This window comes from Pseudorasbora parva, chromosome 14, assembly GCF_024679245.1.
Source record: "Pseudorasbora parva isolate DD20220531a chromosome 14, ASM2467924v1, whole genome shotgun sequence".
NCBI lineage: Eukaryota > Metazoa > Chordata > Actinopteri > Cypriniformes > Gobionidae > Pseudorasbora > Pseudorasbora parva.
The window spans coordinates 25462119-25490024 of NC_090185.1; the positions used below are offsets into that span (position 1 = coordinate 25462119).

Sequence of the window (27906 nt, forward strand, 5' to 3'; positions counted from 1 at the left end):
GCACTTTTGAACATCTCTGAATTCATTTGCTATATTTAGTGTGAGCTTGAAATGCTCAATTAGAGGCGAAACCCGACAGAGAAGAACACTAATTACAGAGAGTATAAGGCCAGATTCACATATATAACCTACTGGAGATACAGTAGAGAAGAGAGGAGACTTTTACATAAACACACTAACCTACAGCCTATACGTTCAAGGAGGGAAACACCCGTCACAAATGTTGCACAGAAGATGGTATGATAATTGCATGGCTGGGTGGAGTTACATGTGACAGCTGAATGCAAATGCTGCTCGGCAGATTCACTGATGATTTATTTAAAGGGAATTTCCCTCTTTGACCCGCACAGACAGTTTAAACCCGCTCGCGTTCACCTCACGCTGCTCTTTAGAATGTTCCAAGCTTTAGCACTTATTTATGGTTAAAAGGTCAACATTGCTGCAGCTATTAGATATTTGTAAGGTTTATATTTCAGGTAAATGTATTATTTTTATATATGCTATCATTTTTATCTTCATAACTATAAAAGCAAAAAATATTTTTATACAAAATAGGGTGATTAGGGAAATAAAAACAGACAGAATAAACAGATTATTCTTTACATTTACGATTCACCCACAATTGGCCTCTGGAATTGGGCCTACACTAATATGATTTTATTTTAAGAATATATATTTATATTATTTATTTATTCCAGTCAGTGTGTTATGAGAAGACAATCATTTATTTCTCGTGAATCACTGCAGGGCCTTTGATGCTCCATTTTTCTTTTACCGACTTAAAGGGTAAAATTAAATTAAATGAGACAAATAGTCAACAAAACCATTTCAGTCAATCAAATATTTTCACCCCTTTACACAATATATTTTGAGTTTTTTTAAAAAAATCAAGTAAATACTCTATATATTTGTATATTCACATTCACATTTATACAGACTAAACATATTCTAAAATATTTCTGATAAATGCAAACCTAAGTGCAAATATCAGGCTATGTGACAACAACTGGCATATTTACCAGTCTATCATCACAAATACATTTTTATTCAAAAATGTATAACATTATTCATCCTAAAACAAGCAAATGGCTTGATTTAAAAATAAATAGGCTACATAAATAAATAATTAAATAAATCAGTGTACTCGCTTCTTTGTTAGCAAGCGCCATCTTGTGGCTCATGTTTGTATTACAAATGCTTGCTTCAGGCATATTATGCTGGTTTTACATTAGACAGCCTACTTCAATTTTCTAGGCCAGGTTCGTGCACCTGGCGAGGACAGAAATGGGTTAAATAAACTATAAAGAGGGTTAAAATAAGCCATAAATTGGCTTCGTCCCGCATCAGCACGCGCTTTTGCTCGTTTTATTCCCACCGGAAATGAAAACACAACAGTGGAGGATAGTTCAAGCTCCTTTATTCCTTTTTTTTTGTTTTTGTTAAGTTACATCTGCTTTAAATGAAACAAGTATTGAGCGATTGAAAAAAAATGAAATGAAAGATAGTTTGATGACAGCACTGTAGTGCCGCTGTCGAACATGAAAGTCCTCCCTCCCTCCCATCAGACATTTCAAACACCATAATTTAGACGCAATAAGATTGTGCTTTGATACAGTTTTCAAACTAGACAATTAAAATAAAAAAATACCTTTTGTAATGTCTTATTTTACAATACATTCAAAAACGCAATTTGATAGTCTAGTAATCAAATCCTAAAGCGAAAACATTTACATGTAAATAAACATTATCGATATGCACAGCTCTCACACAAACATCATCATTATACAGAAAGTCAAAACCTGAGCAGAAATCCGACCTGAATTCTCCAATGTACATTAAAACTTAAATGAATTTAAACATTTAATTTGTAGCTAAAAAAACAAAAACGGCCTTTAAACCGCCGCGGTGGCAGCAGCAGGGCCGTTGGTGGTGCCCTCCGTTGAGGTTTTCTCGCCGTCTCCCTCTGCCGGTGATGGCGCGGCGGTGCTGCTGTTCTCCGTGGCTCCCTGCTCGCTGCTCTCCGTGGCTTTGCTGTCTTCCGCCACCTTCTGGTCAGCACCGGTAGTGCTGTTGGGCTCGGTGAGGAGAGCCGTCGTCTCGCTGATGACCTGCACGCTGTCGTTTGCAGGTGGTGTCTTTACGGCGCCGTTCTGCACCGGGAACGCGCTCTCTAGAGCCGTGTAGAGGAACTGGTACTGCTCCTGTGGAGAGTTTAGAAATACTTGAGCATTTGAAAATGCAGCAGAAGCTAATATAGTCGGTTCTTTGATCGTTGAATAACTTGTATGTGATGTACATTTGCAAACTACACTTAATTTTGTGTTGAAATCTCTCCAAGTTTGACAGAATTTTTATTTTTTGGTTAACTATCCCTTTAAGTAGCCTACATTTCACATTTAGCAAAGGTTAGCAAAGAAACACTGTTTGAATTAGCACAGGCTCTGTGAACGTGTAATACATGGAACAAGGGTCTTAAAACACCTAAAAACCATTTCTAGTGTGAAAAGAACATTTTATAGTGATTTTTTTAACAGATGGGTATTTTAAGGAAGTTAATTTCTGTTTCAGAGTAATATAAAAAAGGTAATTGGACTTTTCTATTGTTTTTTTTTATCAAGCAAGAACTTACGATTGTTTCTATCATTCCCTGCCTCTCTTTGCGCAGGTTTTTGACCACTTGGAAGACGTCCACCAACTTTTCTGTCAATGCGTTGTCCATGAGATTCCATAAGGCACAGAAGATTCCAGTGCGTGATGATCCATTGCTGGAAAACAAAAAGGACATCCATCGCATAAAAATGCGTCCATCCATCCATCCATCTGGGAAAGAAAAGTCTGTGGTATTGGGACTTACTTGCAGTGCACCACTATAGGGACATTCCTGTTCCTTTTGCTGTTGTCATAATTGCCGTTCTCTCTGACGTTCCTCATCATCTCTACTAGATCCTGAGCGTTCTCTGGAAGTTCACTGTTTCTCCATTTTTGGAACTGGTACTGATCCACCTCCAGGATCTCTTTCTTCTATTAAAGGATTCCAGATGGATCAGTTACTTCATATGTCTCAGAAAACATGTCGACAGATATTCATGCTGAGGACAGGGACTCTGGTTACCTTTGTGTTCTGTAGTTCCAGGCGCCGTCTGATGTACGTTGGGAAGCTTTCTGTCTTTTTCACCTCTATTTCCATCTCTCCGAACACTTTCTTTTCATCTCCCCAGTATTGACTGCAATAATCCTGAAAAAAAATACAGATATGGCCTGTAAATATCTATCTATCTATCCCTCCATCCCTCCATCCATCTATCTATCTATCTATCTATCTATCTATCTATCTATCTATCTATCTATCTATCTATCTATCTATCTATCTATCTATCTATCTATCTATCTGTCTGTCGGTCTATCCATCATCCATCCATCCATCTATCCCGCTGTCCGTCCATCTATCTAACCCTCTGTCCATCCATCCAATCATTCCTCTGTCTGTCCATCTATCTGTCCATCTATCTGTCCATCTATCTGTCCATCTATCTATCTATCTATCTATCTATCTATCTATCTATCTATCTATCTATCTATCTATCTATCTATCTATCTATCTATCTATCTATCTATCTATCTATCTATCTATCTATCTATCTATCTGTCTGTCGGTCTATCCATCATCCATCCATCCATCTATCCCGCTGTCCGTCCATCTGTCTAACCCTCTGTCCATCCATCCAATCATTCCTCTGTCTGTCCATCTATCTGTCCATCTATCTGTCTATCTATCTGTCTATCTATCTATCTATCTATCTATCTATCTATCTATCTATCTATCTATCTATCTATCTATCTATCTATCTATCTATCTATCTATCTATCTATCTATCTATCTATCCTCTGTCTTCCATCTGTCTTCCATCTATCCCTCTGTCTGTTCATCCATCCATCATCCCTGTGTCGTCCATCTATCTGTCTATCCATCCATTTCTTTGTGCGTCCATCTATCTTTCTATCCTCTGTCAGTCCACCCATCTGTATTGTCTGTCTGTCTATCTATATATTGTCCGTCCGTCCGTCCATACATCCATCTATCTATCTATCCCTCTGTCCGTTCATCCATCCATCCATCATCATCCCTGTGTCATCTATCTATCTATCGATCGATCTATCTATCTATCTATCTATCTATCTATCTATCTATCTATCTATCTATCTATCTATCTATCTATCTATCTATCTATCTATCTATCTATCTATCTATCTATCTATCTATCTATCTATCTATCTATCTATCTATCCATCCATCCATCCATCCATCCATCCATCCATCCATCCATCCATCCATCCATCCATCCATCCATCCATCCATCCATCCATCCATCGATTTCTTTGTGCGTCCATCTATCTTTCTGTCCTCTGTCTGTCTGTCTGTCTGTCTGTCTGTCTGTCTGTCTGTCTGTCTGTCTGTCTATCTATCTATCTATCTATCTATCTATCTATCTATCTATCTATCTATCTATCCCTATGTCTGTCCATCCATCCATCTGTCTGTCAATTTGTCTGTCTGTCTGTCTTTCTGGTATTGTAGGAGGTCATACCTTGCCGTCCTCTTGGCAGTCGGTGAGCATGATCAGTGTTTTAGTTTGTTGCTGATACAGCATGAGCAGGAACTCTTCTGTTGTGTCTGGTAAAGGCCCCTGTGCAGCGATCAGACTCTTATAACACCAGTAGCCCTGTTGGAAAGCAATAACAAACATATTTGGTTAAGAATAACATATTATCAAACTTTTAGATATAAATCTAAATCACAAATATAAAAGAATGAAATAAAATGAAGGTTTTAATAAACAACAACAACAACAACAACAACAACAACAACATGATTTAACATGATTTGCATTACAGTTAAGCACATTTTCTCTTCCAGTCTAATTAGTGTAATTAAAAAATGCTATATTAGATCATATAAAATCAAGCGGATCAAGTTTTGTACATCAATGAATGAAGCGTTGATGTATTCATTAGATTCTTCTTCCTCGTCTGATGAATAATCCTCATCCTCAGGGTCACTGGTCTGGTTGCCATCAAAGTCCAGTCTGAACAGGACTCGATTAAAGTCATCTGCAATAGAAATGCTTCTTCAGTTTGTTGTTCATTCATAACGAATAAATAATGTGTTACATATATACTGTATATTTAATACTGTAACATGAATTTGAAACTTGATGAAATTGATCAATGATCAATCAGTTGGTCCTCACATGGGATAAAAGACGAGTAGCGGTTTTTCTTCTTGTTGTCCTCGCTGCTTCCTGCGTTAATTGTTCTCCATTTTTTAAATTTGGGGAGTCTCTTTATAAAAACAACAAGAAAACAATAATGCATTAATGCATTAATAATCAAATGCAAGGTATTATTTATAAGGATAGCAAGGACGACAAACCTGGAACTCCATTTCAAGCAAAGAGGGTTCACTTTCATTTTTCTGTCTGAGGGTGCTGAGCTCTGAGTGGAATTCAGACAACGAGAGCTCTGTATCTCCAAACTGGTTGTACTCTATCAGAGCGGTGTGGATCAGTATGTACTGGGCCTGACAAAAGCAAGAACACACACAAACACTTAAATATGAATAAACCAAATGAAGAGTGCTACAAAAGATTTTGTTTGTCAACAAAACAATGCAATTTTGCCAGACTTAACCAACACATGTACAAAAATTAAATAAAATATTTGGCCAGACCCAATATTGTAAGATTTCTTTATAGATAAACATGCAAACAAACAAAAAAAATGTTGTAGTGTAATAAATATTTTTAAAAAATTACCCTCATGTCATTCCAAACCCATTAGACTTTCATTCATATTCTAAACACAAATGAAGATAGGTGAAATGAGATCTGAGAGATTTCTGTCCCTTTGTTGACAGCTGCCCAACTACCATTATGATGCTTAAAAACGTAAAACTAAGCCATATGATCTGACCGGTTAAGACCAAATTGTCTGAAGAGACTCAATGGCTTTATATATTGAACAGATTGATATTAGGCTTTTATTCACTTATAAACTTCCTTAACTCAAGTTCAAGCCTGTTCGCTTGAAGTGAGAGAACCAGTGAGGTTCATTCTTGTGTTACGCATCATATTTGAGCTTCAGCAAGAACCAATGAGGTTCATTCTCGTGTTACTCATCATGTTTGAGCTTCAGCAAGAACCAATGAGGTTCATTCTCGTGTTACGCATCATATTTGAGCTTCAGCAAGAACCAATGAGGTTCATTCTCGTGTTACGCATCATGTTTGAGCTTCAGCAAGAACCAATGAGGTTCATTCTTGTGTTACACATTTGAGCTTCTGCAAGAACCAATGAGGTTCATTCTAATGTTACGCAGCACATTTGAGCTTCAGCAAGAACCAATGAGGTTCATTCTCGTGTTACACAGCACATTTGAGCTTCAGCAAGAACCAATGAGGTTCATTCTAATGTTACGCAGCACATTTGAGCTTCAGCAAGAACCAATGAGGTTCATTTTCGTGTTATGCAGCACATTTGAGCTTCAGCAAGAACCAATGAGGTTCATTCTCGTGTTACACATTTGAGCTTCTTCAAGAACCAATGAGGTTCATTCTAATGTTACGCAGCACGATTGAGCTTCAGCAAGAACCAATGAGGTTCATTCTAATGTTACGCAGCACGATTGAGCTTCAGCAAGAACCAATGAGGTTCATTCTAATGTTACGCAGCACGATTGAGCTTCAGCAAGAACCAATGAGGTTCATTCTAATGTTACGCAGCACGATTGAGCTTCAGCAAGAACCAATGAGGTTCATTCTAATGTTACGCAGCACGATTGAGCTTCAGCAAGAACCAATGAGAAGAAAAGAAACCCAGAAGAAGACAGATTTAGCTTCATGTTTTGAAAATGAACAAAAGAGTTTGGAATGACATGAAGACAACTAACCCTTTAAATGAGTGTTTTATTTAAAATATAAAAAATTTATAAATAAATTGAAATATAATTTTTGCATGTTCTCTAATTATTTAGCCCAATTTAGGTTTATCATTTAGTTTTAAGGTTTATATGACCAAATTTAGCTTTTTTTATAACCCCCCGTGTCCCCCCCACCCCGCAGTCTCACTCACCTCCACTTGAACCATGAGGCAACGCTGGCGACGTAGTTTTGCTACATATCCATAGATGTCCACTCTGCCCTCCGCCTCAAGACTTTCAATCATTGCGTCAATGCCAATATATGTTCCTGTGCGTCCGACACCTGCACTATAGACGACACGCCAACATTCACATTAACATTCATCAACTACAATCTGACCCTTTAGACAACTACCTTTTTAATACGTAGTGATCTCTATGTTCCTGTCTTACCTGCAGTGGACCACAATCGGACCGCTGAAGAAGTTCTTGAAGGAGTTGACTCTTCTCCTGAGCTTCAAAAGCAGGCTGGGGTCTCCAGGTACACCATGGTCAGGCCAGCTGATGAACTGGATATGAGTGACCTCTCTTTCTGAGGCTTTCTCTCGCTTCTGTACACACACACAAACATTAAAGGAACACTCAATTTTTTTGAAAATAGGCTCATTTTCCAAGTCGCTTAGAGGGAAACAGTTGAGTTTTATCTTTTTTGAATCCATTCAGCCAATCTCTGTATCTGGCGGTTGCACTTGTAGCAAAGCTTAGCATACATTTTTGAATCATATCAGTCAATTAGCATCGCTCACAAAAATCACCAAAGACTTTATTTTTTCAAAGATAATATTTTCCTATTTAAAACGTGACTATTCTGTAGTTACATTATGTACTAAGACCAACGGAAAATTTAAAGTTTAGATTTTTATACCAATATAGATAGGATCTATTTTCTCATTCCTGTGTAAGAACCACGGTAACGTTACGGTGTCTGAAGGATATGGCCAGACAGGGCGAAGTGTATCATCCCCCATGGCTGTAAGTATTATCTTTTTTTTTGTTTTTTGTTAGCTTGAGCAACCAGATTGAAAAGCACTGCTGTTGTCTTTAGCTAATGTTACCTGTGAATGAAATCACTAAGTGTGGGGGATTGCGCAGCCATTTAGTTTATACAGTAGCCTATATAACGTTAGTCGATTTGTTGTAGAGTTCTGGTGAGGTAACTTAGTGTATAGTTTGATTAAAATAGAATGTGGAATTACTGGTATTGTTTATCTAGTTTCTATGGTACAAAAAATACTACGATATTGATGTTACGTTGTGTGCATTGAAAATTATATGGCGGCAGCCAAAAAAATGTTTGTCCCATCAAAGCCTTATTGATGTAGATGACAGGGCGCATGTTAGCTGAGTGACAGAGAGAAACAACGGAGCACGCCGCTCACTCTTTCTGCCTTCATAGCAGCACAGTCTCAGCATATTTCATTCATATATTACGTTAGTCAAAATCAAAAGGTCGAAAGACTGAATCCATGTCGGACCATTTTTCCTTGAATTTTGACTCTTCTCTAACTCACCAGTTTGAATCTGCTCTCCTCATCCCTTCTGCACCAGTCTGTTCAGCCAGACTTTCTCTTTCACATTTCAAAAGCTCGTCTTCAGTGTAACTGTTATTCCGGTTCAAATAGATACGGTTCCGGATCTGCACCAAAGTAACTATTTTCTGAAGCGTCTCTCACAAACTTCTCCATGGTTACAAGGCGTGCTCTCTGCAAGCATATCGTTACGCTGGTTATGTTGACAGAAGTTTGCCTATTTTCAGGCACTGTGTAATATCATTGCGCCGCTGCACCCATGACGGCGGCAAAGTTCATACACAGGAATGAGAAAGTAGTTCCTAGCTATAATGTTCTAAAAAATAGCGACATCTAATTTTTTGTTGGTCTTCGTACACAATGTAACTATAGAAGTGTCAAGTTTTAAATAGGAAAAATATTGAAAGTCTTTGGTCAATTTTTTGAGCACTGATGCTAATGGACTCATGTGATTCAATGATGTATGTTAAGCTATGCTAAAAGTGCTACCTCCAAATATAGAGATCGGCTGAATAGATTAAAAAACGGTAAAAGTCAACTGTTTAACTCTAAGGGACATGGAAAATGAGCATATTTTTAAAAAAGTAGAGTGTTTCTTTAAGGTAAAACCGTCTGATTAAAGCATGTAAGAATGACCAGAACACACACACTTACATTAGCCAGAACCAGATAGCGAATGATATAATCAGGGCAGTGTTCCTCAGATCGGATTTTCACGACAAAATCTTCGAAAATCTCAGTCTCTCTGTCCAGAGATGGCCAGTACTGAGCACATTTGATCTGAGAGGACAAAAAAAGCAGCAGTCAAGGGAAATATATATTAGAACAAGCAAAGACTGTTAATAATAATAAAAAATATAATAATATTTTTCGGTAACTGAAATTACCTTGTTTCCTTCCTCACAACGGGTAACCATGACGATAATGGATGACTTCTGCTCCCAAACCATTCGCCAGAAATCATCAATAGTCTCATCCTTGGGTCCTGGAAAAATACGTCCAACAAAAAATGTACATGTAGCTATTATTTAAACTACATATGGCAGTTTATTTTACATTTAATAATCTTAATTGTTGGCTTAAACAATTTCCCTGCATTTTATGTTTGCCAAGCAACAGCGATATTGAATGTGGGGTCAAAGCCAACTGCAATTTAAAATGATAAAAATCCGTTTAATAAGAGGACTTATACCTTGGGCTGCAATGTATTTCTTTGGCTCTTGATATCCCTGTATGGAAAAAAGAAATAATTTGATAAATTTACAAAGTTAAATTTACAAAGTTAGAAATTGTGAAAGTGATTCTTTCAAATACAGTATGTGTTTATATAACCTCACCTCGATAAAGCTGGCATTGATGTATTCACGTTCGCCTCCAGTTGAGAGAGAGACGCGATTATAATCATCTGTGAATGCATAAAACAAATTCTCAGATTGAAATATTTTTGGGTAAATGGATGTTTTTATGAATATTGTAGTGATATTTACATGGCAGAATGTCAACGTAGCGGTTCTTGGACTGGTTTTCCTGTTTCTTCGCCTCTTTGATGGTGTAGTTGGAGAAAATTCGAGGAATGCTCTGAGAAGAAGCAGATTCTGAATGCATTTCTTATTTTATTTAAACAGTAGAAGCAGACACTGTAGACTTATCATGTAGAGAATCACCTGAAACTCATCCATAAACAGACGGCCCTCGTCGGCGACCTTGGTCTTGTAAGCTTCTATTAAACCGTCGGCGTAGATGGGCTCGACTGGGCGCAGGGGCTCTAGGAGAGGAGATGGGAAACCAAAGAGCGTGTCAAATCTATTTACTTTTTTAAAATAAACCTAAATAACTTTGATAGGGGCTAATAACATACGTGTAAGAAGAATCTCTTCATCTTCAACATTCCTGTGGTGAGAAATCCCATCAGAAAAACAGATGAACATTTAAAGAGGAGCTTACAGAAATTAGTGTCATAACAGAGTTATCTAGAAACTGGGACACTGACCGCTTTTTTTTGAGAAGGTAAATTTTGAACAGCACAAAGCAGAGCGCAATTGATGTAATAAAAATTAGGAACGCCAGGAATCCAATGACAGCTTTGTCATTGTCTGAGGAAACAACATATTTGCAAGTGAAACTAATAAATAAACATTTACAGTATTTTGAACATGTGCTAGATGTGGGCAATTAAAGGTGCCATCAGTAATTTATTACATTAAAACTTTTTTTTAGACAAAGAAATTAAACATTTTGACAGATATGTTTAGGATTGCCCACGAGATGAGGTCCAGTCATATCAAAAACCTAATAAAATCCACATAACCAGCCGAATACTTTATCCTGGAAATCTCCATGTTATTGCACTTTTGTTTGCAGCAGAACAATAGTAAGACTAAGATGACTGCTATATTGGCCAGTGCACAAACAATTACTGAGTGCACCTTTAAAGCATTTTGAGAAAGATGATACATTTAACAGTAAAAAGTGACAGAACAATTGTTCTTACAGGAAGTAGAAGTGGTTTCAGATTTGATAGTCGAATTTCCTTGCTCATTTGTGGCTTTTAGCTAAAATAAATAAAAAAATGTAATACTGAATGTACTGTGACACAAAAGAGAACATTGCAATTCTACACCAGCCTTCGGCATATATGAATGACAGATGCAAGACATTAACAAGATATAAATACCTCAATTGTATAGGTGGTAAGGTAGTCAAGATCTGAGAATGAAAACAAGCAAGTACGCTTTGGCCCTAAGGATTTGATTTTGATTCCATTGTATTTGATTTCGGCTGTGAAATTCCCTCGAACTCCGTTCCAATCTTTTGTCTCGATATTACATTTTATGTCAAAAGAATTGTGAGAAGTCTTAAGTACTGACATTGAACTTAATTTGGGACCTATTAAATGGAAAAAGTTCAAAGATATTTTAGACAAACTGTGGCATTTACATACATTTAGCATTTACATTGTAACCATTTTAAAAAAACAATTCAGCAATAAAGTGCTAATTGTCTGTGAAGAAAAAACATTTATTCAAATCAAGATGGTTTGTGGGAATAATTATGATTATTTTTTTAAAAGAGAGAATGAGAAACAAAACTTACCAGAAGAAAGTGTCTCATATTTATCTCTGTGAATTTCGTGTTTACGTTTATTGATGTCCTGCGCAGTAATTGCGCAACTATAGTTGGTAAATGGAGCTAACCCTTCGATAGTGCAGTCTGCGCCATTTTTGAGTTCTTTACATTTTCCTGAAAAAACACAACATACCTAAATAAGACATTAAACATTTACTACCCCTACTTATATCATAAAATACCGTGGGAGCATTTATAAAGAAATGTACAGTTGATAAGTTTTATTGAGACTGTCCTGGCGAAACAAAAGGAATGTATGAGCTCGTCCATTACCATTTTTATGTTCACAATCGAGTAAATAGCTGTCCAGTTTAAATCCTGGGCATTTATCACCATGGAATACATTCCAGGATATCACAAAGGAGTCGCTGGATCTACTATTCAGTCGTCCATTCTTTTGCCAATCTGTAAAGAGAAAAATAAAAATCACAAACAATGCAAAACAAAGCTTCACAATTTATAGACAACAAGTCTATAACAGACTCACACACACATGGATTCCTCAGTCACACTTAAATATGTCTGAATGTCAATCCATTAGATAACAAATATCACAAAACATTTTAAAATGTAAAGTTTAATTGGTGCCTTGAAAACAAAGTAATATGTTAGTATAAGTTTAGTATATAAGTTAGCCTATTAAAAAAATGGGTTGAAATGACAAATTATTGTGTTTTAACATAATGATGGAAAATGTTTGTACATTATATAATGTAAAGACATTAATATAGTCTTAAATGTCTGAGTAAGGGATAATGCTGCCTTCATGTGCTATCAGAAATAAGATAATTCCCATTTCTGAAATCATGATTACGAGCTTGTTGCATTCAAGTGCTTTGTTGTCGGAATAAACGGGAATCATGGAGGACACAGGTTTATTCTTGCCTATTAATTAGGAAATCTTATTACAACCCAAATATTTCATTACGATGCTATCCAGACTTCTGCCAATTCTGTAATTTTGGTCAAATGCAGGCGGTTTCCACTGTGTATAAAGCATGATATGCTTCATTGATGTATGATCTAGATGTTTTTTTGGGGAAAACTAATAAATCGTACCTGTCACAGCAGTAGTTCTCCCTGCCACTATGTTTAAAGTTTATGGGATGCAAATCTCGGGAATTTGGGTATCAAATTTATCTCCAAACTTCCCATTGGTAAATATGTCATCAGAGGGCGTTCATGTGCAATTTTTACTTGGGAAATATTTAACTTGGGAAGTATTTTCTATTATTCCGACAGCATGTGAAGGCAGCATAATCCACAACGTGCATAAAAATTGCATTAAAATAGCCATGGATTATCCCACTTATACCATGGCCATTTGGCAGTACAGACCAATTAAAGCTGTTATTGATGAGTTATTTTCATCAGTTATGGCTCTTCTTTAGCATTCTGCCCGCTTAGAAACAGACAGAGATAAAGTAATTCGTACACTCTCAAAAATGCTGGGCTCAGCCTGCTGGGTCATTTTGTTGGGTTATTTATAACATTTTTACCCATGTGCTTGGTCACTCTGAATATGCTGGGTTATTTTTTTAACCCAAATGCTGGGTTCAGCCTGCTGGATCATTTTATTGGGTCATTTTACAGAGGGCTGGGTAGTTTTTCTGCAACTAAGCTGCTGGGTCATCACATACCTTTCCAGTGCTGGGTCAATGTAACCCATTTTTGGGTAGTCTGAGCCAAACCGGTTAAAGGTGAATACATTTTGTTCCCTTTCAGTCGGTCACGTTCGACGTATGTCTGAACTGATCGACGAATTGGGGATCTTCTTCAGGGACCAATCTGCTTCAAGTGTATAAAAACGAACCAATAACATTGGCATGCAGTTCACGCACCGCCCGCAGCGCTGGTATAAATATGTAAGTGTAAATACCCCATCCTCGCTTTCAACTTTGAAGCTGAATGCATATGAGGTGTCTCTATATGCTCTGAAGTGGAACGTGTTCGTTGAGTGGTGCTCTTCCCGCAAGAAGACCCCCAAAGGTGTTCGATTGGTGTCATGCTTTCCTTCCTGCAAGATGCGTTGGAGCAAAGGTTGTATCCCTCCACCTTCAAAGTGTAGGTTGCATCTATAGTGGCATAGCATGACGCTGTTGAAGGTAAGTCCATCGGAAAGCACAACCTAATCGTCAGGTTCTTTAGAGATGTCGAGGAGGCTAAACCTACCTTGCCTAAACCCCATATCCTCTTGGGACTTAACTCTGGTGCTCATGGCACTTCAGAATCCTCCCTTCGAGCCACTGCAGTCAGTTAAGTTAAAAATCCTATCTATGAAGACAGTGCTCCTCACCACATTGGCCTCTGTCAAGAGCGTAGGGGACCTGCATGCACTTTCGGTCAACGAATCATGCCTAGAGTTCAGCCCGGGTAACTCTCACATCATCCTGAGACCCCGGCATGGATTCATGCCCAAGGTTCCTACCACACCCTTCCAGGACCAGGGGGTGAACCTGCAATAGTGGATAGTGGATGCCATCGTCTTAGCGTACCAGTCGCGAGGGTTACATATGTAACCGAAATGTTCTGTCCTGAGCGAAAACTTACTGAGGAAATTTCTGAATTAAATGAAGGTTTGTATTACATTGTATTCCTATCAAATTATTACTGTATAAAGATGAAAATGTCTGTAGTCTCACATTTATAATTTTTTTGTTTACATGTAAGTCACAGCTAACGTGTGCTATGAACGCTAGCCAAACGACATGCCAGTGTCACCAGGAAGTTTTAAACAAACTGTCATGTCCTATTTACTAAATGTTTTTTGAGTATTTTATGACTGTAAAAGCCAGATTTGCCATTGAATAAAAAATATTTCATATGAACTGTTCCTGTCCTATATATAATTTAATATATATAGTCCTTTATGTAAGAGATTTTAGAGTGCATTTTTATTATCTAAAATGAAAAACCTTCAATATCAAATTGACTGACCCAGCACTTTATACGATAAAAAAAAGATTAAAATGGGTTAATGTAGCTACACTGTAAAAAATTATTTAAAAAAAAGTAGCCTGGTTGCCTTACAATTTTGAGTTGATTGAAATTAAAATTTTGAGTTCATACAATGAACATTTTTTGAGATTCGACAACCTTTATTAAAATATTATTAAAAGATTTTGTAAGCAAATTGGGTAATTGTGTGTGTTTTATTTGTGATGACGCAGTGAAACATGCCAACTAGTGCTATTTTCATGATTTATCACAATTTTTATGTGGTTCAGATACAATATTTTGAGTTTCTATTTATTAAACAAATTTCCTTCATTGTATCAACTCAAATTTTTAATTTCAATCAACTCAAAATTTTAAGGCAACCAGGTTACTTACTTTTTTAAGCTAAACCAACAAAAACCAACACATTTTTTTTTTACAGTGTATAAAAACACAAGCTGGGTAAAAATAACCCAGCATGTGTTCTGTTTAATATTTACTCTGCACTGGGTTGACAAATAACCCAGGAATTTTTATTCCAGCTTTTTTTAGAGTTTAAGATTACATTTATTTAAACAAATTAATTTTATAATTTATTTGAATTAATTATTGAGAGTGAGCGAGAGAGAGAGAGAGAGAGAGAGAGAGAGAGAGAGAGAGAGAGAGAGAGAGAGAGAGAGAGAGAGAGAGAGCAAGCTGTGTACCGGTGTCTGTTCAGTGCCTCTTTCTTCATTGACAATGAAGCTATGAGGTTTTTAATTAAAAAGATGATGTTGCTAAAAATATATAGGGCCCATTTTAAACGATCTAAACTCAGGCTTATGGCTCAGGTGCCTGAGGTGGCTTGGTCCATGTCCGAATCCACTTTAGCTAGTTTAACAATGGACAAAATGGTTGCCGCACCTGGAGCATGATCCAAACCTAGTCAGATGACTCAGATGTCAGATGGATTTACTATTTACGTGGCAGACAACTACAACCTGACGAATCAGTTTAAATACATGTGTGTATTGCCATGTTTGATTAAATAAGTAGCACATTTTGTTCTTCATTACTGCAAATAGGTAATTCTGATACATGCAATTACTAGTCCTATCCATTATGACATCTGCATTTTAATCTTTATGTAATAATAATCTTTTACAATATAATCCTTTTTTAAATTGTGTGTGTCCCTGTGTGCTGTGTACACGCATTGTGCACCCACCTATAGGAGCATATTACTAATGCGGTCTTTAAATAACACAAAAATATTGCGGCATTGACTTCAGACCAGGTTTTTGTTGGTCAATGGTCAGTTTTCAGTTACCTCAAAATAGCAACATGCCAACAATGCGCCTTTAAATGGAAAGAGCCAATTAATATAGAAAGGTGACTGAACTGACTTGGAACTAAGTGTGCAATAAATCAGAATCGAGTATTCAAACAGAACATGGTATAAACACTTTTTAGGGCCAATGTACTGTACATGTAAAGTATAATGTAGCCTAATAAAACAACCCTCTTTTGCTAGTTATGACATTATTGGTAAATGTTACTAGGTGTGCAAGAGAGAAAGAAGTGAAGAAATTTGAACCAGTCATGCCTAATTTAGCAACTTACCGCATTCTATTTCAAATTTGAGACTTTTACTCTCAATGGGATGTTTCTCGTAAGGGTATTTTCCAATGCAGGAAAACTGTGTGTTAGGTAATAATGACACTGATTGATTTAAAGCATACATTTGATTCTCACCTGATAATGAAATAAGAGAAAAGTCATCAATCATTTGTTAACCTGCTTAATCCTCAAGGTAAATGTGAAGACACAATATTAAAGATATTTTATTATACATTTCCAGTGCCATAAAAAATATTTGTATTACTTACGGCCATCATTGCAAGTAATATTAAGAGTAGAAGAACATTTATCTGGTTTATTGTCCCATTGAAACTGCGAGGGAATAGTTTTATTGAAGGATATGACAGGTTTGACTGAAACAGAAACATTCAGTTGATTAAAATGCAAGTCAAACTTATCAGATGACATCAACTAGTTGACTCCATACCAGTAAACAACTACAATTCATTTAAATTAAGGTAAAAGAAAAAAAACAGCAGATTTAAAATTCAAGTACAATTAAAAAGGCATGAAATTCATGTATAACTGCATTAAGTATTTTCATTTATTATTATTATTATTATTATTACTATGATACGCATACTGATAATACATTTTTGAAATGGAACATATAGAATGTAACATTATATTTAAATCATACCAACAGTATCATTTAAATTCTAATTCGGCCTTTTGTGGCCAATTGACCTTTCGCCGGCTCCTCCCCCAAAACGGCCATTGTCCAATCACACATCATAGCAACCGTTACTATGTGAGCAGGTCCGACAAACATTGACTCCAGATGGTGAAGCGGTGCACCCACGGCGTTTGTAAATCGGAAACTAGATAGCCTACCGGGGCCGGTTCTAGGCATAGGCAGGGGTGGGCTGAGCCTGCACCCAAATGTCTGCCTTGCCCACCCAATCCGAATTTAGGAACTGATAGTGTTCATGTGTTTTTACGATTTGTGTGTTGATTAAAACAATCTGAGGTGGGCTCTGTGTTGTAAGTTTTGATAAAGGACTATCAATAGAAACAATAGAATATAATAGACAATAGAATGCCCCAAACAATCACAAAAATAGCAACAGAAATGATTATTAACAGAAATGTCAATTTTGTTAATTTTGCGGTTAAAACAAGATATGTAGGTCTAGAGACGCGTTGCAATCTATGGTTGAAATGCACGGATATGCATCGTCTTTTCTCGACTGTTTTAAGACATAAACAGGCTATGACGTATAACGGAAGCAGTGATCTTGTAAGGGTAAATAAAGAACTGTTTTTTGTTTTATAAATAGCCTACAGCATTTTCTTTACTCAAGAAATGCTATGTCTATAAAGTTTAATATTGTATGTAATTGAGGTCTGAGACAGTGCAAACCAGAGAGCAATTTTCTTCCTCGATCGACTGGAAAGCAGTCTGCAATCGACTGGTCTGTCGTATTTTTATATTTTGAATATATCTCTACTGCATATTGTAACCCCATTTGCCTCGATCTGGAGAATATCGTGGAGGTATTGCTCCAAAAAAGGTCACTGACATGCACTGGTAGCATATATTCCCGTCATGGCAAACTATCGTGCTGGTTGTGTTTGACCATTTTTTTGTTGGACGTAGCAACAGTAACTAAGGGGGGCGGGGCTCGGTGAAAGGCTAATTAAATCAAATGAATGAATTAAATAACAATGCATCTATTCCATTGAATAAATACCAACCTGGGGGCAAAATGACATCCACTGTGTAGGAACAGTTTTCAAATTGTATGTCCTTTTTAATAGATTCACAAGAGTTGTTCTGTGTTATGGTAATACATTCCAGATCCCATAATGTATTATTGGCTTTTCCTTTAAAACACACTTCGCTATCACTCACAATAGTTTGGGCATGAGTTTCATTCTGATCTATACAAGTAAATAAATAAAAAATAAGAGAGTGTGAATACATATACAATATCTATTCATCAGCATAGTATAAAAAACATAGTATGTTCAAGAACTTGAATATAAATAATGTAATTTCTTCATTGTGTCAAAAATTATACAATATCCCCAAATATTTGAACACTTAAAAGTCCCATTTGAGAATGTATGTCTGTCAATGCATTATCAAACCAAGATTTTTAAGTGTGAGCAAACCAGAATTTAAGTTTCCAAATAGTTTTAGAAGTAAGTGTATGTCCCATCTAAACTTGCTGTTTGAGTTTCTTTTAACTACTAAAACACTTACCACTGTATATAAAACTCGGGTCTCCAATGGGGTGGCAGCCTTCAACACTGACATTGTAAATGGTGCATGGTTTTAACAATTTAAACGGTATTTTAACAGGAGTTATTCCAGATTCTTTGGCAATGATAGCCTTGTTCATTGTGACTGTGTACGTCTGGTTAGAGGTACCATTGATAGTCACCATATGAGAAATAGTACCATCCCCTATCTTCGTAAGGCTGTATTGACCTGTATGTAAGTGAACATTCACAAATAGATAATTATATGTCCTGATCAACACAATCAAAGCTGACTTCACACAACAGGCGCAATAAAACAAACACTCACATGTCACTGGGCTTTCTGAGGTCGCTGAGAAAAAAACAACACATTTACAAGTTAATCATGCAATGTTATCAGAATAAACAGTGATTATTGTAGAGAGAGCACAGAGAGCGTGGTGTTACCCATGATGCTGGTGGTGAATGGGGGTGAGGGTGAGGGTGAGGCTAAGCTGGATTGCGTGGAGGTGAGAAGTGGGGTGGAGGTGTTTGGAGGTAAGGTGGTCTCATTCCCTAAATGTTGTTGAGGTGGTAAGTGACAATCAAAGAGTTAAAACGCAGTGAACAGGATATTGAAGTGCTGCAAACTCATTTAGCTCACGTCATTGCTTGACACAAATAACTGCATTAATACATTTATTAGCTTATTATGAATAAGCACTGATTCTGAATTTTTGTAATGGAGTGCATTCATAATTCATAATTTTGTAACTCATTGTGCATTACTTTATGTACTTCTCAAACACATCAATACTACACTGTTACCTGTGCTGGTGTCGTGTTGAAGTGAGTTGTTATTCAGGTTTACACATTAATGGTTCCGTAAAGCTTATCTTATTAGCTCAATAATATGCACATTTATTTATATGACAATTTAGTAAATGATTTAAAACATGAAATGTAGGGCCAGATTTACTAACGGCTTGAGGCAGCCAAACTTTCTTTTGCCGTTAAAAAAACGACTGTCAGGGTTTACACAGTGCAAAATTAGCTTTAAAAAGGCGTAGATGACGTTATTGAATATGCATTTGTAGGAGTTTCCCTTTTAGGCTCAACATGTACGGGAGGAGAGTATTTAAATTAATAATGCGAGGTGATTTACTAAGGTTTGTGCTCTTTAGTTTACTGGTGTTTGCTCCATTGTTTACCGCCCAAATAAACACGTCTCAAACCAGATGTTAATTGTCATTATTGAAATGATCCAGCTGAGATATTTGATTTGCAAGTGGTCTGTAGATCACGTGCAGAACTTTCCACTCCCATCTTTGCTTTTTTGGAATTGCACTCTCATGCTAATTTGCCCTGTTTAGTAAATCTGGCCCATAAAGTGAAATACACTGTTACCTGCAGTGGATTTGGTGTCGTGTTGTTGCGAGGTGTTGCGTGAGGGTAAGGTTGTTGTGCAGGTCAGGTTTTTACAAGCCGTAATGTTCTCTAAAAAATAATGATTATTTGATCAAAACATTTTTATCATATAAATACTAAAGTATGGAATATATGAATGTTGGACATCATGTGGTGACACAATTTAGTACCAGATTCTTTCATTCATATATATATATATATAATTTTAAATCTTAGGATTTAAATCAAAATGTATTATCACGACAAAATAACGAAAATAAAAAATTAAGCAAAATAACCTGTAGAATAGCTGATAATTCGGGGAATAATAATAATAAAAAAAACACGAAATTGAATATTAAATACAGTTACCTGCAGTGTGACTGGTGTTTTGTTGTTGTGAGGTGGTGACTGAGAGTGAGATTGATGTGTTTTTCTGGGATGTATCGCTATTATTCCCTAAATAACAATAAATAATAATAATAATAGATTTTATTTATAACGCACTTTTCATTCTGAAGAATTTCAAAGTGCAACAATGGAAAAGGGAAAAAATAACAAAAATAAATAAATAATTTTCAACAAGTAAAAATATAGAATAATACAAACAATCAACCAACACATAACAGTTAAAAGCTTTTCTGAACAGAAAACAGAGCTGATGGTGGAAGTCTCTGTAAGCTCCACAGTACACTGTGGTCCACTCCATGTTTTTTACATTTCTCCCAGCGCTAGAGGCTATATTGCCACATATTCCCAATTCGACAGTGTCCTGATGACGTCGTCGAGGCATGACAGCTGAAGACCAGATGATGGGGACCGCCGCAGCACCATGCAGGAGGCAAACTAAGTTTTCCGGGCACTTCTGTGGACACACCAGAAGTCCAAGCCATACCACGGCCGCGATGCAAGACGGAACAGCGGCGCAGCCGAGAAGCGAACCTCTCAACATCATGCCGGACCCGATATTTTTTTCCTCCAGGATGGTAGGGGAACGTACCGCCTTTTTCGTCTATGATTGGCAAAAAGGGCTCTCCTCCGATTGGTTATATATCTCACGTTCATGGCAGGCTGTCAGCTAGTCTGTTTGTCTTTACAACAGAAGTACGAAGTCAATCCAACATAGCCTACAAAGAAAAGCGCTATATGTGCGTGTCTTCAGATTTATATTTCAAGTGCCGGACGCTGATGACGCTGGCCAGGTGCAAACGGCGCCAATCAACCGGCAACCCTAGCCACCATGCCGTTCAAGCCCGAGGGTGACACACAAAGAGCAGCCGACACCCATAAGAGAGAGCAACCGCAGCGCGCAACATCAAATGCCCATCAAACCAGAAGCAACCGCAACAATTCAAACAAAAAAAACCCCGCGAACAACGTCCTCTCAGTGGCTGCCAGCAATCCGCAACAGTGCCAATTGTAGCTCTGACTGTTTGACAAGTCACAGTGATAAGAAAATAAAATAAAATCTAAATCTAACTGCACAATGGTTATTAGATCAAATGTTTATCCTGTAAAACCTTTTACACAGTGCTGTATGAGATACAAGAATGTTGGACATCACCGGGCGACCTAACACAGCATACCAAATGTTATATTTTTGTGGAGAAATGTCCTAAAAAATGTTGTGTTTTAATATAATCACAATGAAAGAAAAAAATAATTGAGAAAACATGTTGATGCAGTCAAACTAACGTACGTTTAAAAAAAAATTGGGCCTAAGTAAGAACGCATAGTTTTGTCACATCATTCAGACAATAAATTCATCAAGCCAACTACAGATTTTTAAAAAACAAATTTTCAGTTAATAACGCAATACAGATATGAATACAAACATGAAATACAATGTTAAATGTAATATTACCTGTGTTGTGTTGTTGCAAGGAGGTGCGTGAGGGTGAGATTGATGTGAAAGTACTGGTCCCTACATGATAATGATAGTTTGATCAAATCAAATGTTAGTAAGATTTTTTTAGTGTACATATAGGGGAGACTGAGGATGGTTGTAACACTTTTTCGTCTCATTTTTATACATGGTAGCCACATTTGTTTGCTACAAATATAACTCACTTGGACATGTGCTACGCAATTACAGATTATGTGAGTTAATGACAAATAAAAAGTGTTCTGTTGTTACAACCTACACCGCTACAGGAGTGAGCTGGAACACTAGTTGGGGATAGATGTAACACTGAGAGATCATTTGCTGAAATAACACCCACGCTATCCAATTTTTGCATAAACATCATTAAAGAACAAAGAAAAAATGACAGAAACACATTTACTGAGTAAATAGGGAACAAAAAAAACTCATGTGGTTTTGCCTCAACAGAAGATGCGATTGATAACTGGGCCCGTTGGAATCATCACAGGGGTTGCTTGTAACATATTTAATAAAGTGTTACAACCATCCCCGATCCTAACAGCCATATCTTAGCTAATTGTTTTAGCATGCGTGTTTGAAGTTAGCATACATACAAAGCATCAAAATAAACTAGAGAAAAAGCTTCAGGTCATGTAAGTGAAATAATTGTGCAATGTAAAAAATATTTTACAAAAAGTTACTGGTTGCCTTAAAACTTTGAGTCAATGAAATTAAAAATTTGAGTTCATACAATGAACTTTTTTGAGAATCAAAAACATTTATTCAAATATTATTAAAAGATTGTGTAAGCATATTGGGTAATTGTGTGTGTTTTATTTGTGAAGACGCATTGATACATGCCAAATTGTGCTATTTTCATGATTTATCACATTTTTTTATGTGGTTCAGAAACAATAATATTTTGAGTTTCTATTTATTAAACCAATTTCCTTCATTGTATCAACTCAAATTTTTAATTTCAATAAACTCAAAATTTGAAGGCAACCAGGCTACTTACTTTTTTAAGTTAAACCAACATTTTTTTTTACAGTGTACCTACAATTTAATTATTGCTAGGCAAAGCATAATCTTGATGAAAAATCTGTTGTTTTTTTGTTGAAAAAGATGATTACAGTGTATGATATTGATAACGTTATCACAGCTCTTTTTTGTAAACTGTCAAATTTACAGTGTTACATTTAACCCCGTGTTACAACCCTCTTCGGTCTCCCCTACAAGGCCTAAAATTAACACTCGCCAAACAGCAAAAGTAAAAAGCGGCGTTTGTGAGCATATGGAACTATGTCAGTAACAATTTTTTGTATTCTAAAAATACAACATGAACAAATGTGAACGACGCTCTGTAAAGTTGATGGGTCGTTGCTGCAACATTATGAACATTTCAGCCTTTCTAATGAAAATATTAAATCGCTGGAACACGCGCTGTGTGGGACGTTGAGCTCTCTTTTATGTCTTACTGCGCTTTAATGAACCAGTTAATGAACCTTTAATGAACCGAGTATCCTAGTTAACATGATCGGACATCATGAAGTCAAGGAAAACACAAAGCGCGTGATCCGAGCGTGCATGTGGTGTTAAAGTGACAGCATCCTAATAAAGCTACTGTCTGAGTTTTTCATTTTAATCAAACATCAAAGAAAAAAATAATTTGCAGCTCTTGAACTTTAAAACGAAAATTAGGACTATGCAATGTTATTTATTTCATTAGCCTACTTTATTAAATTTCAGTACCTGAAAACTATTAGACCTGCCTGAAGAGCATTTATGTCATTTCTTTATTTGTTGTATTGTATTTATTGTGCTATTGCTTTTGTTACTTTTGTTTACTTGTCTTTAAAAATATATTACATTTATATTAGTTAAACTAGAAGTTTTAACTGTGGTATCGAAAATTGGAAAAGAGTGTTGTGAATTTTGAATTTAAAGCAAAGATATCTGTCATTTATGCTGCCTTCACATTCTATCGGAATTATCTGTTCTCCGTGACGTTAAACACGGCGGAGGGAAGAGCGGTTGCTACCGTGAGTGAAATTCTTTATCAGTTTTCCCCACAAAAGCTACAATGCCTTGTCTTTTCATTAAAGTAGTGCATATCTACACATCAACAACTATTTGAAGTCTACGTATACGTGTTTGTCAACAAATGGGATGCAACATTCAAACTTAAATATATTCAATACATTCAATAGGCTTTAATAATATTTTCCCAAGAAACAGGCAAAAATGAACCTTGTATCCTCCAGGATTCCTATTCTTTCCGTAAGACAAAGCACTTGAACAAGCAAGTGACAAGCTCGTAATCACAACTTCAGATTTATTTATTTTTCCAATTCATCGCATTTCATCAAAAAGATCTTAATTTGCGTTCCGAAGATGAACGGAGGTCTTACAGGTGTCGAAAGACATGAGGGTAAGTAATGACACAATTTTCATTTTTGGTTGAACAAACCCTTTAACTTGAAATATTAGAGTAAGCCAATTCATACGTTCAACTTAAAATTATCATGTAATCTCAACTTAAATATTTTTAGTAGTGGAAACTTGGCAAGCTTTAACTAGCTAATTCAGTAAATGCTTTGATAGCATTAGTATAGCACTTGTTAAATGAGTAGAGGAATATAAAACATTTAACACATATCTGTCTAAGCTAATTCTCACTCGTCACCATGATGATAAACCTACAAAAAAAACAAGATGATGAAACCCTTAGCATAACAAAACATTAAACACTACTAAATCTCTAACAATAATCTTAACACTTAATTTTAGCATTTACTTTCTCTTTTGAGTGTCATGGCAAAGCATGCTGGGAAATAGAAATCCCAACCCAGGTTCAGGTAAATCTACGTTTTTCTAAATTAAAAGAAACAAGTTCATAAAACTCAAAACAATTAAACAATTCTGATAACTTAAAATGTGTCAGTTTTACAAAAGAAAAAGAAAGTTATAAATACTCATAAAAGTTCCTTTTTAACTAATTTGTGTTGTTTAACTAAATTTAGTTTGGCTCTACTCAAACCATTTAATTATTCTGACTTTTAAGTTTTCCAATGGGAAGTAGGGCATTTCTGATAGCTGCATGAAGGCAGCATTAGTTTTAGAAGGCTGTATAGGCACTTGATACATTTAAATGTATAACTAGATAATCCTACAACAGTATGGGCATCATTTATTCATGCTAAAATCCATGCTGGGAACTCACAAATCCTTAAAGCTTCATAATTATTATTCAATTTCTTCACATAGCTTTGCTTGACTAGACAAACAAACTTTGAGGGAATTCTGTTGGTCTAATGTGGATTATTATGTGGTTTTTTTAGCAATTCATATACTTCTTATTTGTGACTCATAAAAAGCTCAGCAAAATACTAATGTGCATGTCATAGGTTGACAAAAAACAAAAAAACAAAACACTGTTACCTGATGTGTGTTGATGCGAGGGGGTGTGTGAGGATGAGACTGTGAGAGTCGAGTTCAGTGTAGAACTGGTCGCTTCATGATAATAATCATTCAGTCAAATAAAATGTTAGATTCATGTACAAATAAAAAGAGCAATACAATATAAAATAATTTAATATAAATATGAATTAAATGCAACAATAATAGATTTTATTTAAGTGATATAACATTAAACTTAGCCAAATTAAACTATATGAATTTTCACAAAATACCATCACTTTATTGGTTGCATGTTAACAATAAAAGGTACGATAACATACAATAAATTTTTTTTTTTTTTTATAATTCACGCATTTCAATTAATAGTAAAATTCCATTCAATTGAATTAAACAATTGATTAAGGATTGTTCAATTATTCAATTAAAATGTGCATTTTTTTATAAGTGTATCTGTGGTGTATTTTAAAATATGCTAACATGTATACAAATAGGTTTAGCTTGAAAATAATATATTAAAACTAGATTTTGCTTTCATCACCTTGACAATTCTTACTTGCAAGTGTTTAAAAAATATTCCCTGACCGTGAACAGCAACTTTATGGGCGAGTCGGTCAGTAGCAAAGACTTTTATATTGGACTTTATATTTGTGGTGAACATCACTTTCTAGACCAAATAACGGAAGCGGGCATTTTAGCACTTCCGGTTCCCTCACACCGGAATGGGTTTTCCGAATGGGTTTTGGTTAAATGGCTGAAATAAGGTCTGTGGATAACACAAACTCAAGACACTTTCACAGTTTATTCTACCACATAAAATACATCAGTATTACCCCACTCGTGGTTATTTGAAGCTGTTACGTGTCTTGAAAAAGGTGGTTGCTAACAAGTGGCTAAATTGTGGACTACAGAGACTGTCGGGGACATTAAACGTCATCAGGACGAACAGATAAACTCAATTAGCTTTTACAGCCTCATTATGCTTATAATTGTGCTCTTATAAACTAGTCTAACTCAAACTTTCTGGTAAAATATTTTCAGATAAAAATTGAAAGAGTTGTCGGGAGCTTAGTGTGGATGATATGGTGTAACTTTAGTTAGTTTCTACCCTATTTTGACTTCTGGCGACTGCATTTAGACTTCAAAATTCATAAAAGTTGTGTTCATCTGTGATAATTATCTTGATGGATAAAACGTGCAAGTATCATAAACTTTTGTTGATCATAGAGCTTGGCTTTTAGCCTGACAAGCCAGACCCAGATCAAGATGTTTGATCAGGAAAATCACCATAGACAGGGCTCAATCCGAGGGGCGGGATAAACGTTTGTCTTTCAAACTCCCTCTGCACGCGATAGGATAGCGCTACAACCAACCAGAGCAACGATGGTGAAGGGGAGCTAGTTGAAAGATTAAACTTGGATAGTTTGCTGTATCCGGTCGGCAAAACTCAGAACACATCTTCCCTTTTTAAGAATGACTTCAGTGCCGTCCTTTGTTCTTTTCTCAGAGAAAAGCTTAACTCCAAGTCTTCCAGAGTTGAGGCCAAAGCTGAATCGAAAGACCGCCGCCGTTCGCCAGTTTCTGTGTTTACTAGAAGCACGGAAGCGCAACTCGGCCGCCCACCGACTCTATACACGATGTGATTGGCCCGTCCAGAGTTTGGCTTTTACCGTGGAGATCCACTTTTGCGACACGACTGAAGCGTCATGTTGTGACGCTTCCCATCGTTCGGGCATTCAAATCGGTTCAAATGCAGCGTTGCCTTCCCGGAATGCTATGCTGGCGCGTTAAAGTCGCTTGACGTCACCCATAGGAATAAAGTGGAGCGCGGCGCGGCAGAAGTGTTGCACGGACGAGTGGATCTCCACCTTTACAGCTCAGAAGTGTGTTGAGAGTTGCTAGACGACTCTCGCGGCAGATTAGAATTGCTGCCGCTAGGGTGCGTCTAGATTTCTAGGCTAACTTGGTTTTAGCAATTAATCCAAAAGCCTATGGGATAATCCTATTGTTTTTTTGTCGAAGGGAACCGGTAAGATGCTAACTGCCGATTGGCCTACAAAGTGACATCATATCTGCACCAATCTATTGCAGCAGACATTCAAACGAATTGAAATGGACTGATCTGAAGGAATATGCTATAACACTCGCTCGCTCGATCTCTCTATCACCATACTCATCTACATAATAAAGGAAGCTTCAATAAACAATATCAGTGAGAACATGCATGTGTTTACGTTGCTAAGAGTGGTTGCTAAGGGTGTTGTGCCGTGATACACAGAAACGTTGGGTGAAGCGGTTATAGTGCATAAAACATAGTTACTGACCAATCAGAATCAGGGATTGGCACTAGCCAGTTTATAATAATAAATAAATAACTCTTTCTCGTAGCACGGCATGATGGGAAGATGGAGGTCAGAGTTTGAGAGATTGTGCGTGAGAGAATAATAATGCAAGAGTGTGAGTTTGATGAAGTCAGCGTTACCTCCAGAGGCAGGTGCAGAAGTGTTTGATGAAGTGGTGGAATTGACTGCAATGATTGATTGACACCATGAAAGAATATAAAGTGAAACTCGTATAAAGCATATGAAGCAGAAATAAAGTGACACTTACTGTTGTCCTGTTGTGATCCTGTTGAAAGTGAAAGATTAAAAACATTATTAATGAACATCATCAGAATTATATCACGCACTGCTGAACTTTTAGTAATTTAGTTACTTATGAGAATCAGAGTAAACAGCTTGTTTTTCCAAAGAGAAGTTTTCTATGGAAAGGGAAGGCTTTTCTACACAATTATGTGGTTAATTGCATTTTATTTATTTTTTTTAACTAAGTTTCTCATAATAT

At 36.5% G+C, this 27906-nt stretch overlaps 1 protein-coding gene across 9 annotated transcripts; it reads right to left on the reverse strand.

The window, feature by feature from the left end:
• Positions 1 to 1400: 1400 nt before the first annotated feature.
• On the reverse strand, positions 1401 to 27795 carry ptprc (protein tyrosine phosphatase receptor type C). Of its 9 annotated transcripts, XM_067416054.1 has the most exons (34): positions 27673 to 27795; positions 27545 to 27589; positions 25087 to 25158; positions 21646 to 21705; positions 20154 to 20240; positions 19782 to 19871; positions 18843 to 18950; positions 18724 to 18747; positions 18397 to 18624; positions 17886 to 18071; positions 16436 to 16540; positions 16170 to 16301; positions 11904 to 12035; positions 11598 to 11744; positions 11179 to 11390; positions 10996 to 11056; positions 10495 to 10597; positions 10363 to 10394; positions 10169 to 10269; positions 9992 to 10082; positions 9842 to 9909; positions 9697 to 9733; positions 9392 to 9489; positions 9159 to 9284; positions 7369 to 7526; positions 7128 to 7263; positions 5432 to 5578; positions 5250 to 5340; positions 4982 to 5109; positions 4587 to 4721; positions 3113 to 3235; positions 2855 to 3021; positions 2630 to 2765; positions 1401 to 2201 (listed from the first exon to the last, which is right to left on the reverse strand). In XM_067416054.1, the coding sequence occupies exons 1-34, from the start codon at positions 27731 to 27733 to the stop codon at positions 1893 to 1895; spliced, it is 3936 nt and encodes a 1311-aa protein (XP_067272155.1). In that variant the 5' UTR covers positions 27734 to 27795; the 3' UTR covers positions 1401 to 1892. The 9 variants fall into 9 exon arrangements, with proteins under 9 accessions (XP_067272155.1, XP_067272158.1, XP_067272157.1 ...); XM_067416057.1 differs by lacking the exon at positions 25087 to 25158 and having other exon boundaries at positions 27673 to 27793; XM_067416056.1 differs by lacking the exon at positions 21646 to 21705 and having other exon boundaries at positions 27673 to 27745.
• Between the last annotated feature and the right edge of the window lie 111 nt (positions 27796 to 27906).

Coding starts and splice junctions, on each gene's coding strand:
- ptprc (XM_067416054.1), bottom strand. CDS start 27,733: ATGATGTTCATTAATAATGTTTTTAATCTTTCACTTTCAACAGGATCA. Junction 16,541..17,885: donor GGATGTCATTTTGCCCCCAG/GTTGGTATTTAT, acceptor TTTCTGTTTCAG/TCAAACCTGTCATATCCTTC. Junction 9,490..9,696: donor GAAATACATTGCAGCCCAAG/GTATAAGTCCTC, acceptor GTATTTTTCCAG/GACCCAAGGATGAGACTATT.